The sequence below is a fragment of the Equus caballus genome, chromosome 3, assembly GCF_041296265.1.
Source record: "Equus caballus isolate H_3958 breed thoroughbred chromosome 3, TB-T2T, whole genome shotgun sequence".
Classification (NCBI taxonomy): Eukaryota; Metazoa; Chordata; class Mammalia; order Perissodactyla; family Equidae; genus Equus; species Equus caballus.
The window spans coordinates 39,687,325-39,705,509 of record NC_091686.1 but is presented as its reverse complement, the minus strand read 5'-3'; the positions used below and the strand labels follow the sequence as shown (position 1 = coordinate 39,705,509).

The following is an 18,185-nucleotide window of genomic DNA, read 5'->3' as shown; positions in this document are numbered from 1 at the left end:
GTGTGTGTGTATGTGTGCACATTAGTGCATCTTCCTCTATCATGTTGGGAACTTCCTTAAAAGTCTGGGAACATTGGGTTCTAAAATAATATTTAAGACTAAAACATCACACACTGTGTGGAGCTTGTTCACTTATGACGTCTCTGGAGGAGAATCCTCCTCCTACCTCCATGAAGACTGTCAAGGTGCAAAGTCCTTTTTCTCCATTTAAATAACTGAACATTTCTCTATCCAAATTCCTTCCTTCAAAGTGTTCTGAACTATTTCATTTCTCATTGTGCCTTTTTCTTACCTGCTGTCTTTTAATTTATGACACATCTATTTCTTTATCATCATAATATTTGGGCTTTGAAAGAGATAAGTGATAAGTATATACGCTTAAATTCACACACTTATCTAGAAGTGGAACTAATTTTTAATACAAAAAACAAAATGGAAAAATGAATGAGTAAAAGAAAGTGTCATAAAGCAATGTATAATGTTATAAATGTGTTAGAGAAGCAGAGAGACAGAAAACACGCTATTTGGGAAATCTTGAGCAGAGTCATGAACGCTACAATAAGTGTGTGTAGATGGTCAAGTAAAGGGTTTTCTTTAACTGCAGCATTCAGAACCTGAGTGAGGAGGCAGAAGAGGATGACGCTGTGTAAGTGGAACTTGACAATAAGGATTCATGCTATATTTCAGAGCAAATGAAACAAATGATAATACCTAACTTCAGGAAAACTTGATTTGACATTCTTGTGAAAAGAAGATTTAAGAAAGAAAGAAAGCTCCTCAAACATGAGCTGATAGGCTACTGCAATTTTAGAGGTAAGTTTTGGGGCAAAATATGAAAGAAAAATCATCCCTTAAGGGTGATAGGCATTTATTGATACTGGAACTCCATGAAATATTGGTTTACATAAATTTTATATGCAGGCATTTTGAATACAGCATATATTTTAATGATACCTCAGTTTGTGTAGGGCAGTAAAACATATTTATCCTAATTAAGTCAAAACAGAAATCTTGTTTTTAAAATAATTTTAACATTATCTTACAAAATATTTTGGCCACAAATGTTCGCATATTCACATTTTAATCTCTGGATCAGAAAATGAGGTTTATTTTTCCCAAAATAGGTAAGTTCAGTTCTTCATTTAAGAGCTGTAAAATTTTAAATAATACACAGTCTAAAATAATAAGTTAAAAAGAGCTTATAGTTTTATACTTAACTCACTTGCTCTTGTGTCTGCCTCTAGGAAAAATCATATTAACGCCCTATGGAAAATTATAATCAAACATCAACTGATTTCATTTTATTGGGGTTGTTTCCACCATCAAAAATTGGCCTGTTCTTCTTCATTCTCGTTGTTCTGATTTTCCTAGTGGCTCTGTTTGGCAACTTGTCCATAATGCTTCTCATCTTCCTGGACACCCATCTCCACACACCCATGTATTTTTTACTTAGTCAGCTCTCCATCATTGACTTGAATCACATCTCCACCATTGTCCCCAAAATGGTTTCTAATTTTCTTTTTGGAAACAAATCTATCTCCTTTATTGGATGTGGGGTTCAGAGCTTCTTTTTCTTGACTTTAGGAGGTGCAGAAGCGCTGCTCTTGACATCTATGGCCTGTGATCCTTATATTGCTATTTGTTTTCCTCTCCACTATTCCATTCGTATGAGCATAAGAGTGTGTGTGCTGATGATAATAGGATCTTGGATAATGGGCTTTGTAAACTCTTGGGCCCACACCACATATGCCTTCCATATCCCTTACTGTCAATCCAGGGCCATCAACCATTTCTTCTGCAATGTCCCAGCCATGTGGACTCTGGCCTGCATGGATACCTGGGTTTATGAGTACACAGTGTTTATGAGCACCATCCTCTTCCTCATGCTTCCTTTCATTGGCATTGCATGTTCCTATGGCCGGGTTGTCCTTGCTGTCCACCACATGCACTCAGCAGAAGAGAGGAAGAAGATCTATTCCACATGCAGCACCCACCTGACTGTGGTGACCTTCTACTATGTTCCACTTTTTTACACTTATCTACATCCAAGACCCCTCAGATCTCCAACAAAGGACAAGGTTCTGGCTGTCTTCTACACCATCCTGACCCCAATGCTAAACCCCATCATCGACAGCCTGAGAAACAGAGAGGTGATGGGGGCCCTAAGAAGAGTGATTCAGAGAATCTGCACTGAAAAAATGTAGACAAAGCTTTTTGCATGTGTACCCAGGACTTGGTTATAAGTTCATTCATCCGTGTACAGAATTAAAAATATTATGTCATGCTTAGAGTGCAAGGACTACAATTAATGTAGAGAGGAAGAATATCACTTAGGTCTGGACAAAATTATCTTCTAAATATACAGACATGTGTGTATATATATACATATATAAAATTCTAAACCTTATCTTTTTTCTTCATGGTGTTTTTCCCATCAATTTCAAATTAATTTTCAAATTCATGTATTTTTTGCTGATATGATGTCCATGATAATCATTGTCGTGTAGAAATGAAAGCAGAAACTAACTGAAGTTGTCATTCAGCATAGCAGTTCTAGTATTTTCAAATATATCTAAAACAAAAAAATTTTCCCTGAAAGTCAAGATCTAATTGAAAGTCAGAAGACTTCTTGTTATTCTCATAGTAAACCTGTAATTTACCTGTGCCAGTTAGTCTTTCTTTTAATTTTAAGAAACTTATCATTACAGGTATTTAGCTGAGACTTCAAGACTTCACTGGGGATTGGGAACTCCTTATACCACTCTGAATGGAATATGAGAGGTTTATGTCTCTATCAGGGTGATGAATGCTAAGGAAATGATTTAATTTCAGGTAGACCTCAGGACAACAATAAAAACTTGGAGGTACTAACAGAGGTCAAGGAAACTGTGAAGTTAATTATAAGATGAGTGGGTCAAAGGTTTAGTCAAATTAGTGGGAATTAATTAGTCAAAGACATTCCCACACCCATCCCTGGCATTCTACATATACTAAGTTTACTTCCTAAGTAACGTTAAAAAACAAATTCAACTGAGTAAATTTTGAAGGGTATGTTGGTTTTATTGAATGAATCAGGCAGCATCTCATCTAACAAATAGAAAAGAGCTTTGAAGAGCTTTACAAGGAGCTCTTGTAAAGAGGTGGAGGTGGGACAAGAAAGTCATTCTTGCAAAGAGCTGATTGTTTCAGGCAAGGTCACCTTCCCTTAGGGGATGGCAGGGGTCTGTTAGGTGAGTTATCTTACTGCTGCTGACAGGTAATTCCAGATTGACTGGTTTGAGACTCCAGCCCTGGGGAAGGTTGAAATTGTAATTGAATTAGGTATTAAGTCTCGGTTTTGTGATTTGGGCTTAGCACAAGGGACTCTATTCTGGATTTGTTGTCTCTTTTTTAATCGTAGCCACTGCTACACTTAGCATTAGATAATATCTCTCAGATGAAATTTTATTCTGTACTACTGCATCTCTTAGTTTTACTGAAATGTGTTGAGAGAAGCCAACATCTATGGATCAATTTTACTCATTGATATTATGGCTCAGTCACTATCACAAATAGATGCCACCATTACATCCAATAAAAATCCATCCACTCAAGGAAACTCCCTGGGTGAAATGCTGTCACTGCCCATCAGTGATAAGTGTAGAAATGCTCTTTACCCTCTCAGGTATGACAGGGAGGGGAAGGGTCATACTCTACAGAATTTGAAGGGCATAGCACAAAATGAAAATATGAGGCCTCGTTCAAAAGCAGGAAAGACTACCATTATTGGTGTTAAGTATAAAGTTTTTCCTTCAAAATCAGTTTATTAGCTATAAAGTGAAATGCAAATTACAAACAATATTTTTGTATCATAATTTTATATATAATCAATAATAATACTTTATTATGTAATATCTTTATTGGTCATAAGATTTTTCTGGCTTGCTTTTCTTCGAACTTATTTTCCTCAAAATTTGTATTTTCAGGAACTTCATTTATTATCAATATAAATGAAAATATTGTCATTCACTGGTGGCAAATGCTAAGATGCAGTTAAGTTTTGATGTTTTTAATTTTGAGAAGAATCTGCTTAAGTTACTGGAGATATTAAGAGTGCTCATGGGTTGTGAAAATGTAGACTGAATTTCTGATACCTTATATCAAAATATAAATTATGGTACAGGTAGAACTAATGATTTTCAAGGAGAATTTTTTCTAAAAAAGATTTCTCTTATGAATAAATTTCAACCTATCCATATAAATCAATTTCATGTAAGTCTGAATTTAATTTTAAATATAAATCTAACAAATGGCATTTTAGAAATTCCTCTCAAATTTCTGGTAACTTACACACTTTGTATAATAAAGCAAAAGTGGCTTCATTTTTCAAATGCTTATTCATTTTATCATTATATTTTCAATTACAAGTTAAATCGATGCTATTTTTATTCTTTTTGTTAATAATTGATTTCTGAAACTTCATATTAAAAGACTTTTCGATTCCATGAATAATCTGTCATATTAAATTTTAAGTCTTCAAATTATCTTTAAATTTTATTACTATTTCTGATCCTGTGGATGTTTGTTTTGCAATGCTGCAGCAGCTTTGAAAACTATGGATTCTGGGTTCTGATGATTTCTAATAACTTCCTCACATGCATTAGTGCAATGGCCAGGTGTACACTTTCATTTAAAATACTTTACTGACAAAGTTTACTTCCTAATCTCCCTAGCATTTCCTGTCCTGACACTCAGGTGACTTAGTTAATAATTTTTTAGTGGACACAGGGATGGGCTCCAGGACTGAAGGGTAAGTCAGCCCCTGACCCCATCATGGGCCATTGCTGCTGCCAGGCAGAGATTCTTCTCTTTAGTGGGCAGTAGCCAGCTCCACCATTGTTGCTTCATCTGCAGTTTCTGCTGTCATCACTGCCACCCGGCACTTCACCCAGGGAGTTTCCTTGAGCGGATGGATTTTTATTGGATGTAATCGTGGCATCTATTTGTGATAGTGACTGAGCCATAATATCAACGAGTAAAACTGATCCATAGATATTGGCTTGTCTCAACACATTTCAGTAGAACTATGAGATGCGGTAGTACAGAATAAAATCTCATCTGAGAGATACTATCTAATGCTAAGAGTAGCAGTGGCTACTATTAAAAAAGAGACAACAGATCCATAATGCAGTCCCGTGAGCTAAGCCCAAATCACAACGCAGCCACTCCCTCGGGGTCCTGTGGTACTTTAAACAGTTGTGTGGTTGCGCATGGAGAGGCCAGGCCAATTGCTCCTTGTGCGTGCTGCCTGAGCCCACTTGTGCAACTATTGTTGCTGGACCAAAGCTGCATGCTAACACTGCTGTCCAGCATAGCTGTTCTGCTCACATACATTCTCAGAGATAAAATTGTTAAGAATTGTAAGATTTCAACAACAGAGTATTAAGCAAAGCAAGGATCCTTTCTGACTGTGAGATCCTAGCAAGCACACAGGCCACATGCCCATGAGGCCAGCCCTAAGAAGAGTAGAATGAGTGAGTACGAAGGGAATGGTGTCATGACAATCAGGAAAATTATGAAAATATCTGCTGTTTTCATTAGAAATAATCTGAGGGAGTGTGGAATTGAGCAGAGATACCCGTTTCAGAATTCTTACCCATTTCAGGTAGTGAATAATGGAGATAATCAAGAGATCTGTATCTATTTTTGGCCCTGGGGAAATAGCCTAGGGGAAACCATGCCATATCTTTGGATTTAGTTTGCTGAAAAGCAAGATGGAGGCATTTTACCATATAGTATTAGTAAATAGTGTAGGAGAGGAAAAATAATTTGTCCTCTATCCTAGATTTTTGACTAAAGACACCTCCTGTATAATGAAAGACAGATTAACAGGAAAAAAACAAAGTTTCACAACATGTATACTCCTACCTACATGGGAGAGACCAAGGAAAACCAACTCCCTGAAACGGCCCAAGTCTTCACCTTAAATATCATCTTCATCTAAAGACAAAAGTGTTGGGGGCAAGGGGAAAACCATTAGTGGAGGTTACCAGGAAAGGCACAGTAAACTAGGACATGGTTGTAATACAGGTTTAAGTTGCTGCCTTCCCCATTGATGAGAGTTTCTAGAGATTTGGTCATTTACCACTTCCTGGTACAGAGAGGGAGACACCCTTACAAATGAAACTTTCCTTGATAAATATAAATGTCTCTTACACAAGGGTAAATTTTACTCCAGTTTTCAGAACTTGTCCTATGTTGATTCTTAAAAATAACCAGCATAAAATAATCTTTATACCAAAGAGACATATTTTGGTGTGGAAAATTCTGCTCATGTTTAATGGCATCATTGAAATCCCTTTTAATGGAATTCCTACAACAGCAAGAATAATTCAATTTTTCATGCCAATAACTCTGGAAATGGGGAAAAAGAGATCACCAACAAATACTGAGAACTCCAGCTACAAGAAATGACATTCTTGGAATCTTTTATTCCAGTAGTCTCATGGCTCAGGAAAGCAGGAAGCTAATTTCTACTGATATTGTGTCTCACCCACAGGGCATTTGTTCTCCTAAAAAGCTCTTAATGACATTAGGAAGAGCAATATAGAAAGAAGACAGAGTTTTAAAATATTTTCCAATTTTATCCATTGTTTATGAGAATCTAATTCCGATAATTTTGAAAATTGGACAATGATGACTATGAGGCTTATCATTACCCTAGTTTTCTTCCTCTCACAGGGTCCCTGCTCCCTTTTCATTATGTTGCATTTTAACCATTCTTATTATCATCCAGTTATCAACTAGTAATTATTATCTTGCACTTCTCATTCATTCTTTAATTGTTTCATGGTGTGGGGACTGGCATTGGCCACACCAAGATATGTCTCTTTGGCATGATGATTATTTGGGGCTGGTTACTTTGCAGACAGGAAAGCAACTGAAAATTAGAGTTTACTTACCCTTTGTTAGGAGACATTTACATTGTAAAGAAAATCTCCATCTGTAAAGATGCATCCTCTCTGTACCAGGAAGAAGGTGTGGATGACCTTATCTATAGAAAATCTTAATCAATGCCAAAGGCAAGGACTTAAATCTGCATAATAATCTTATTCCTGTTTCTAGCATCCTCCTGTAACTGACTCCCCCCATCCCCAACATTCTCCTTTGTCTTTAGCTGGATATAATATTTAAGGTGGGGGCTTCAGCCATTTTGGTGAGTTGCTCAGCTTGCCTGAGCCTCTCCCATGTATACATGCTATAAACTTTGATTAATTTTCTCCTGCTATTCTGTCTCCAGTGAATTTAATTTGCTTTCTGGCCAGAAGAACCCAGAGAGGGTAGTGGAAATGTCTTCCTCCCCTACAATGGCAAGAAGATGAAATTTTTAAAGCACATGGTCTCTATTTGGATGCTTTTATAATGCACACTGTGTTCCTTTAGTGTTTTATTATACAGTAAATTATCAAAGTTTGATTTACAGAAAGGGAAATGAATATTTCTTTTCCCCTTCCTATTTTGAGGGATGAGTATCTTTCCCACATAATGGAGTGTAGGCCAATTGTGTGATAAATTGCTCTTACTTTCCATCATTTTCTATTTAAGTCGAAACTGGCATTTGGAGTCTGATTCTATCAGCTAGGGTTCTACATTGAAAGCAAAAGAGAAAAAATGCATCCCAACTGAAACAAAAAAGAAATATATTAAAAAAGATTCAGTGGCTTACAAAATCTTCATAAACACAGAAGAGTTAGACTTGGTGCATGAATATCATACACAACACCCAATAAGTGTCTGAAAATGAATTCTGTGAAGACACTCCTAGGACAAAGTATGAATAAAGGGTATTATCTCCCCACTGAGGATTATCAGATTAAGTGACCTTAAATCCATATGCATGGTTTAAAGGAAGCCTTGCAAGGAGACAGGCTTGAGAATTAGGCCCAGGAAAGAACTAGGCATGTGACTGATGCCTCAGAACTGGCCAGAGGGAAATACATTGGAAAAGATGAGAATGTTTTCCATAGTGGCTGCAACAGTTTGCACTCCCACCAACAGTGTATGAGAGTTCCATTCTCTCCACATCCTCTCCAACACTGTTTCCTGTCTTGTTAATTATAGCCATTTGATGGGTGTAAGGTAATATCTCATTGAAGTTTTGACTTGCATTTCCCTGATAATTAGTGAGGTTGAACATTTTGCATGAGTGTGCCTATTGGCCACCTATATATTTTCCTTGGAGAAATTTCTGTTCAGATCTTTTGCCCATTTTTTAATTGGGTTGTTAGATTTTTTGGTGATGAGATGTATGAGTTCTTTATCTATTTTGGACATTAAACCCGTATCTGACATATGGCTTGCAAATATCTTCTCCCAGTTGTTAGGTTCTCTTTTCATTTTGTTGATGGTTTCCTTTGCTGTGCAGAAGCTTTTTAGTTTCCTGTAGTCCCACTTGTTTATTTTGTCTAGTTTTTCCATTGCCTGGTCAGACATACTTGAAAATATGCTGCTAAGATCTATGTCAAACAGTGTACTGACTAAGTTTCTCTTCTAGAAGCTTAATGGTTTCAGATTTACACTCAAGTCTGTAATCCATTTTGAGTTGATTTTTGTGCATAGTGTAAGATAGTAGTCTAGTTTCATTCTTTTGCATGTAGCTGTCCAGTTTTCCCAACACGATGTATTGAAGAGATTTCCCTTTCTCCATTGTATGTTCTTAGCTCCCTTGTCAAAAATTAGCTGTCCATAGATGAGTGGCTTTATTTCTGGGCTCTCAATTCTGTTCCATTGATGTGTTTGTGTCTGTTTTTGTGTCAGTACCATGCTGTTTTGGTCCCTATGGCTTTGTAGTATATTTTGAAATCAGGGAGTGTGATACCTCCAGCTTTGTTCTTTTTTTCAGAATTTCTTTGGCTATTCAGGGTCTTTTGTTGTTCCATATAAATTTTAGGATTCTTCATTCTATTTCTGTGAAAAATGTCATTGGAACTTTGATACGGATTGCAGTGAATCTGTAGATTGCTTTAGGAAGCATGGACATTTTAACTAAGTTAATTATTCCAATCCAAGAGCATGGAATATCTTTCCATTTCTTTGTTTCTTCTTCAATTTCTTTCAAAAATGTTTTATAATTTTCAGTGAACAGATCTTTCACTTCTTTGGTTAAGTTTATTCCTAGATATTTTATTCTTTTTGTTGCAATTGTAAATGGGATTGTATTCTTAATTTCTCTTTCTTCTACTTCATTGTTAGTGTATAGAAATGCAACTTATTTTTGTATGTTGATTATCTATCCCGTGACATGACTGTATTCATTTATTGTATTTAAAAGCTTTTTAGTGGATTCTTTAGGGTTTTCTATAGATAAAATCATGTAATCTGCAAATAGTGACAGTTTCACTTCTTCCTTTCCAATACAGATCTGTTTTATTTTGTTTTCTTGACTCTAGCTTAGCTCTGGCTATGACTTCTAATACTATGTTAAATAACAATGGTGAAAGTATGGTGATTCCTCAAAAAATTAAAAATAGATGTAACATATGATTCATCTATTCCACTGCTGGGTATTTATCCAAAGAACATGATGACATGAATGCATAAAGATATACACAGCCCTATGTACATTGCAGCATTATTCACAATAGCAAGACTTGACAGCAATCTAGGTACACATCAAGGGATTAATGGATAAAAAAGATGTGGTATTTATACACAGTGGAATACTACTCAGCCATAAGAAATAATGATATCTGGCCATTTGTGACAACATGGATAGAACTTCATGGCATTGTGCTAAATGAAATAAGTCAGAGGGAGAAAGTCAAATATCTTATGATCTTACTCATAAGTAGAAGGTAAAAACCATGACAAACAAACACATAGAAACAGAGACTGGATTGGTGGTTACCCAAGAGAAAGGGAGCAGGGAGGAGGGTGAAAGGTGTTTAGACAAATGTGTATGGTGTTGGTTTGTAATTAGTCTTTGGGTGGTGAACACGATGTAATCTACACAGAATTCAAAATATACGATTATGTACACATGAACTTTGTGTAATGTTATAAACCACTGCTACTGCAATAAAAAGTTTTTAAAAATTTTTACAGAAAGAAAAGATGAAAACGTAATAATACATAAGCCACTATCCAATATGTAAGGCTTGTCATGGTAAAGCTGTGCGCTCTTTGAAAAACAGGCAAGAGGAACTGATGAGAGCCAATGAGGTAGAGACCCCAATGGCCTTTACATACTTTAGATGTATCATAGATGGTAACAGACAAGGAAAGATCTCCCTGAGGGTACAATCAGGGAACATGGGCAACATTAGGCCAAGAAATTTGTCCCAAAGACCAAGATCCAAAACCAGAGCAAGAAATAGCATCTAAGCCTGAAGGAGAGGAGAAGAAATTACTCAGAGATCATGTGTGTTTGTCAGGTGTCATGGTTTGGTGGAACTTTGTGGTATCTTTCTTAGTGGGTAGATGAATATAATTTCCTTGGTAAGAAGAAGTTTTCACACAGATAATTGGTACCAGAATGGTTCAGTGTCACACACTGTGGCAATGACCACTTTGATTTACCAACAATTAAGAATCCTATTTATAGAAATGAGAACTCTTATTGAAAAAGTTGATTAGTCAGGGAGACCAATTTCAATCCTTACTTCCAGAGTGGGCACGTGAACCCTTCCTTCCACCACACCAGATTGCCAGGACTCTAGAATAAAATCCAATTCCTTTCTTTGGCCCACAAGAGAAAACCTAAGCAATATAGGACTATGTTAAGAAATGAAATTTCACAGAATTTTTGTCTTTACAAGTGGTGGCTGAGTTTCTTTCAATACACATTATAAATTTCACAATTTTTGGCTATCTGGTGAAGTTAGAAGTGACAACTACAAAGGTGCAATGATATTTCTCTGGTGTTAAAACTTAATTCATGAAAATAGCAACCAAAATTCAGATGTCAAATATTGATTAAAGAATCTTCATTGAAAGTAAATGAATTCAAAGACCTATAATTTTCAGAGGAAATCATTAAGCTCTAAAGAATAGGAAGTGGTTACTTTCTCACAGAGAAAACTATTTAATGCTCATTTAAAATGCAAGTGGAAATTTAACTATGCTACTAATTTCGAAGTATTTGGAGTTTGTGCTCTGATTAGTATCTCATAAGTTTTAAATGGTCTAGCCCTATTTTCCCTGGAAATGATGTCCTCCCAATGTGCAGTTTTACAATAAAATAGTTTTTTGAATATATGTATATCATGTTATGGCAGAACTGTTTACTTTTATATGTTGTCTACTTTACATCTTATCAGTCTCTAATAAATTATTTTATCAAAAATATAGTTCCATCATATTTTTCCAGGTAGTCTTAGTTGACTGCCTCTGAATTAGTGAGTTTGTGTTACTAGAAAGATTGTTGCATATCATTTCTTTAATTCCAGAAAATATCACAAGCACAATGGAAAATGATGATGCAATTCTTTGTTTATAGTAATCTTTGGATACATTTTTCTTTAATTTCTAAATTATTCTTTCATTTTATTTTGTTAATAGTGTTGAAATTGTAATAGAGAAAAAAAGTGGGGTAAATAATTCTGAACTTACAAACATTCGTGTCATACTACTGTAGGGTATTTTGAAAATATACATGTTTGGGACCTAACTCCAAGTTTTCTGATTCAGTTTGCCGATGCAAATAATCTATAATCAACCTATAAATCAAAAATTTGGGTGAGTTTATTATGAGTCAGAGTGAGGATTATAACCCAGGAAGGCCTTAGAATTTGTTCCAGAGAAGCATCAGTTTCAGGACAGTCATATATCTTTTTAGAACAAAGAAGGTACATTAAACACATGCTGGATACATTTTCAAAGAGGTATTCAGTTGCAAATTAGCAGGTTAACATGACCATGATGTCAGGAAAGAGACTAATCTGGGTGTTACCAATAGGGTGTAGGAAGGGGAGTATGCATTCTTTATCTCACAAAGTGCATTCTTTGCTTTAATGGATAAGCAGATGTACAATGTATGTTTGATAGGCCATAAACCAGGCTTTCTAGTTCAAGCTGAATCAGTTTTGAACTTGAATAGTTGCCCCATGTACCTCAGTATGTAAAAGTCTCCTGTCGTTTTCCCCTTTTGATCAATATTCTTTCAATAGAAAACATTGCTGAACAAAATATTGTCCTTTGGTGCCAGAGTGGTTGCTGCCTGCCCTGGGTCCATCATGTCTCTTGGTGCTTGGCTTTTATTTGACTGATTTTCTCAGTTATCCACAGTGGGGGAATAGTCAGATATAATGGACAAGTATAGAGGTATATATTAACAGGGGAAGTGTTTCATAGGCTATGTAACTTAATTATTTTTAGATTATCGCACAAACATTACACATGTGTTTTTACATGACTTTCTATAGTTACATTGTTTATAACAATCATAGAACAGGTAATCCAATACTTGAAATGATTAGCTTAAACATCAATTCTTAGGCTTAGCCTTAATAAAAGGAGATTTGTACAAGGTTGTAGGACTCATTAACCATCTCAGGTTGCTGAGAAATCATTACTCTAGCTTGCATGCCAGTCATACAACACTGAGAAAACAGTAATTAGTTTGAATACTACGACTAATAAATGAATTCCAAGGAATAGCAGAAATAGGAATTGCAATCCAGGTAGCAAATGGAAAGCAATACTGGAAAGGAGCCAACTAAACAAATCAAAACAAGGTATAAGATTGCATAAGGCATTCACCTGCTTTTATTAATGTGCTTCAGCAGAGATGACATATTGGAAGATTCCTCAGGTATAAAACCAGCATTCAGTTTGAATGACTTATGTGTACCACCTTGGGATGCTGTAAGAATATCTAAAGCCATTCTATTTTTAAGGACAATCTTTCTCATTAAAGCCATTTCAGTATCTAATAAGGCTATTCCTGCATGACTACTGTTAAGGGCTTCTGTATGTGGTATGACGTCCTCTAGCCCCAAAGGAGGAACAACTATAGCTTGCTTCTTGGTGGTCACACCAGTGGAATGCTGAATGAGCCCATCTGGCCTTAAAGAGAGGGAAATTGACAACAGGTTTTAGCTCAGCGTGAATCCATCCCTGCATCTAAGGGAAACTCAGGGTGCAGTGTTTTAGCCATCAGGGCAGCAGCCAAGGCCAGAGACTTGTTTCATGTAACTATTGAGTTCCATTATGAGCCACCCAATAAATACCTGGCCTTCAAGACCAGTCTGTTCCAAATCAGTCACTTTCTTTAAGTATGATAGTATTTTGAAACTTTAAATAGAACAGTTATAAAGTAGGTATTACAGTTTAAGCATAGCAAATGTCTAAATGTGGAGACACAAGGTTGGGAATGCAGGCCTGGTTCGGGGTCTTGGCACAGCTGTCTACAACAGATGCTATCTTCTTCTCATCCTGGTATGGTTCTTTCCAACAGGCTGCAAAGAGTCTTTTATTTGATGTCTCCTTTGATAAATAAATTCTCCAGGTTATAGTCCATTATCCTTAAGGTCTGGAAGCTCTGTGGAAAGAATCCGATCAGGTCTTTCATTTAAATGTCTCAATGGGACTCTGATAACAATGTAATATCTCCCTTAAGAAAAGTTGGTTCATATATTTCCTCATCTAATTGCATAAGACATCTAGTTATTATCTCGAAAGGAGAGAGCCAGTGTTTACCAAAGGATGTAGATCTAAGATTGAAGAGCTTTTGGACATGAGAGACTAAATGCTTCTGAAAGCATTGCCAATTAAGTTTTGATTATGCTGTTAGTCCTTTCCACCAATCCTGAGGGTCAGGGATAGTAAGTGCAGTGAAAATGCTGCATTATTGGCCAAATGTTAGAAATAGATTTAAATATTTGTCTGGTGAAATGAGTTCCGTGGTCAGCGTGTAACTCAGTAGGAATTCCTCAAATAAAAAATATCCTTTTCAATAATAATTTGCCTAAAGCCACCACTCTTCTGAAGGAAAAGCCACAAAACAGCATGAGAACATACAGATCATTACAAGATATTTATCCTTGAGATGATATCATTTGGACAAAGTCCAATTGCTATACTTCAAAGTGTCCCTTAGGAAGGGGATAGTGGCCTTGTGACTCATGAAATAGTTTCCCTAGATTACATTTTGATGATATAGCACAATGAGTATAGGTTTTATGAGCTGCTGTGGGTGAAAGTTTCCAAAAGTATTGTTTTCTGCCTTTTGTTGCCACATTTACTTGTCTTCTTTGGTGATTTCTTGAGCCTGTAGGAGGAAATCTTTTAGAGGGCTATCACAGTAAATAGAAAGTAGCAGGCATTCTTGAGGCTAGACAGCAAATCCAGCTGGATAACATCCTTGATTATAGTTTAAGTAAGACCTATCTGTAAACCAATTAAATATTGGCATGCAGTTGTAGTTTATTCCCCTTGTGAAGTTGGAAGCAAGTTAGCAAGGTTAAAATAGTGAATAATCTTTCCCTGCCAATATAAACTAAGAAGGTTTATCATCATTTTCTTGACAATGCTTCCCATACAATTTAGCATACCAAACAAGCCTAATTAGTATAACTTCCTTTATAGGAAGAGAGAACAAATTTCTTTGAGGAGAAGTCTCAGGGGCCTCCTGAAAATCCTCAGAGAAATTCTCTTCTTTCCTCTGGGTCAAAAGAAAACCCTTATTCAGGATTTGAAACTTTTGGGGGGGAAGAGGAGGAGCTTGTCAAAAATATCAAAAGATTTTAAAACACTTGCTCAAACAAGGTCAAGTGTCTGCTGATCTTGTCGCTGTGAAACAGTCAAGGGAAAACAGAGCATATCCCTTTTGACAGAGAAAGCCAAATTCTAATTCTTGTACAAGCTTACTTTATATATTAAAACTTATTTACTTAATTGGATTTACTTTAATTTTAGCCAACTTGACTAGGCAAAAAACTCTGACTTTCTCTTTCACAAACATTCTATAACTTTCTTTTTACATTCAGAATTTGTCCCATGCTTTTGTTCGTCCCTTCTAGTACTTTAGGACATTTTTTTCTTAACCTAACAAACAAAAATACTTCCATTCTTTACACCTTCTTTACTGAAAACATATTTTACTTTCCTTGTATACAGAGCTGTTTTCCTTATTAATTTTTAGTAGCTTTAATTATGTATATCACTTAGAACTTTTAACCCTTACAGCCCTTAATTTCTAAGTAAAAACTAAATAAGCAATTGTAAACTTTTTTTTACATTAGAATTTTGGGGAAAATTTAAAAATATATTTTATAATTTCTAGAAACATGTTGCCTTTGTAGTACAATCTTCCAGTAAAATACAAAACATGTTTACTAGTAGACCCAAACTCTTTTTAGTTTCTCTGTAATAAGAAACCAAAAGAAGACAAACTTGGATACATTTAACAATAATGTTTCAGTATTTTATCTTATTTGAAAATATCCCAGATACTCAAATTTTTATCATTTAACTTAATTTAGCAAAACTCTAAAGTTTTGTTACCAAAAAGAATTTGACAGCTGATTTTTTCAAGTATTCAGACCATAAAACATAATTGTTGTACCCATAAATTCTTATCCATGTTTGTTTATCTAAATCATTTGTTTCTACCAATTATGTTCAGATTACACACAAAAACTTCATGAGACATTAGAGAAAATTAGCTATCTTTTAAAGCTATGATTTTGCTGATGAATTTGTAACAGATAACAAGAGTTTATTTGACCACTAAAGCCAGGCTGCATGCCCGCATCATATTCAAATACTGACAATTATAAGGACATGCCTATTTCAATCCAACCAAGCAGCTTAAGCAAGCTTTTGTTTACCAAAGATTAATTTGCTTCAAGTTAACTTGAAAGACATTGGGTTAATTTCTATTACATTTATAATTTATTTAAGCACTTGCTTTAAGTCAATTAAGCAGAGCTCTTGATTTTGGCCATACCATCCAGAGGTAAAATATCACACGTGTATAACATACATATACACACATACACAGAATCTCCACAGCTATTCTTTTAAAATTACTGCCATGAATCAGGTACAGTAATAGAAAGCTCCCTACATATGAATCCAAATTTTGTTTTAGGCTGTTTTACTAAAATCTATGGAGAAGACAATAAAGATGCTAGATTTGGGGCAAGGCTACTCTTATGGTAATTTTTTTGGCCTTTTCCTTTTTTTCAAATTCAGTTTTAGGAATTGGTGATGAGCTAGATATCAGTTCCCAGAGAAGGAAGGCCATAATCCTTTTTAAGATAAAGGAACTGAGTGCAATCTGAACTGCCTCTAGAACTGGTTTTCCAGTCTTACAGGATTTGTATGTCGAGGACACCTGTTCAATCCCATCACCCTAATTTCCGTTTTTCCCTCTGGGTGCTTAATTTTAATTTAACTTAAGGAGGAAGGCTTGGGAAGAAAATTCCTATCAGACTCTGAATATCAGCTTCCAGTTTGGCCAAATTTCTGATCTTAATTTGCTTAAATCCTTTTGAAGACCTTGTCAATTTCAGCCAGGACAAACAATAACTACCTGGCAGTATTGAACAGTTCCAGTAATCTTTAGTGTAGCAGTTTCCCAGAGAATCTCTCAGAGTCTCATTTACTCATAGATTATGGAGGTGTCTATAAAGTCATGGCTCAATATACTCCCTTAATTACTATTTATAACAATTTTCTATGAGCTTTCTGAACAAAACTTTCAAGATTATTTTGGAATATTGAAGTTTTTGCTTTTTAAGTGCACTTTTAAATAATCTTATCTAATCTGAGTGTTCCTTCTGTAGGGGAGGAAGACATTTCCTCTTCCCAAATGTGGGTTCGTCTGGCCGGAGAAGGAATTAAATTCACATGAGACACAATAGCAAGAGAAAATTAAACAAAGCTTTATGAGGAACCATGGCCCGGGGTCTTTCTTCCCGAAGGAAGAAAGGGCACCGAAGAAGTGGGGTGCACATAGTGGTTATATACCCCCAAATAGGGTGTTTCACATGTGATTGAAATGTCCCTCCCACAATAGTCACAAGATTGCCCTGTCGGCACAGTGCTTGATGGACACAGCAGGTAATGGTCTGCTATCTCAGTGGGCGTAGCAGGAGGTAAGTCTATCGTCTGGAACTGGGTGGTCACAGGGGAGCACAGCAATCAGTTCCTAGCCTAAGGAAAGATGCTTAATCCTTAAAGAAATGCCAGCGTTGGGAGGGGGAGGGAAGTTAGTTACAGGAGGTTACCAGACAAGCACAATAAAATGCAGATTTAAGTCCTTGCCTTTGGTATTGATTAAGAGTTTTTAGAGAGAAGGTCATCTCCTTTCTTCTTCCTGGTACAGAGAGGGAGGCACCTTTTACAGATAGAGATTTACCTTACAAATGTAAATGTGTCCTAACAAAGGTCAAGTTCCATTCCTCAGAGCCTCCTTGCCTGTCCCAGTTTATCAAAAGCAATCAGCCTCAAATAATCCTGATGCCAAAGAGACATATCTTGGGGTGGCCAATTCCAGGTCCCCACAGTTCTAATGGCCAATGGAATTCCCCTGAGGCTGGCAGCAGTTTGGTAGGACCCATAGCCAAGAATGGATTGCAGCCCACATTTCTCTCTGACTATCTCTGACCATAAAATGGGTTGTGACTGCATTTTGTCTGATCATGTTTAGGGACCTCTAACCTGACCTTTAAGCCAAGCCCTCGCGACATCAAACAAGCTTGGTAAAATATTTTTTTGCTGTTCTTTGTAAATATTTATAGCTTCCAGAACCTTTAGCTTTTGAGCAATTGTCCTGGAAGTTGGCGAGCTCAACTCTTTAAAAATTTCTTTGTTACCTGGCTCTTAGAAAGCAGCCCCACTGTGGCCACTGTAATTTCAAATTATCCTCTGTTATCTTGCTAGCCATTAACAGCTACCCTTATTTTGTTAAGCACTTGCAAGTCACAGCATGAAGCCAGCCAGAGTTTGGAGGTGAGGCTGCCCATTTGGGAACTGGTCATCTTTTAGAAGCTTGCTTTCCCAGTTTTCTTTTAGTTTTCTTTTGCTATAAAATCTGAACAATTCCTAGGGACAGTACAGTGGGTCAGAAATGTCCTACTTGTGAGTGTTACTCCCTAAAGAAATGTTGTAAACACTCTCTTACATGGCTTGGTTTCTCCCACTGGCAGCCTAAAACTGCCATGTGTGTTCAGAGCTTGGGTGACCAACCCTCACATAAG

The 18,185-nt window shown here is 36.2% G+C and overlaps 1 protein-coding gene across 1 annotated transcript; it reads left to right on the top strand.

Moving 5' to 3' along the window:
- The first annotated feature begins 1,265 nt into the window (after window positions 1–1,265).
- Window positions 1,266–2,204, top strand: OR2L3F (olfactory receptor family 2 subfamily L member 3F). The gene has a single exon (NM_001390960.1). The coding sequence runs from the start codon at window positions 1,266–1,268 to the stop codon at window positions 2,202–2,204; it is 939 nt and encodes a 312-aa protein (NP_001377889.1).
- The last annotated feature ends 15,981 nt before the right edge of the window (window positions 2,205–18,185 follow it).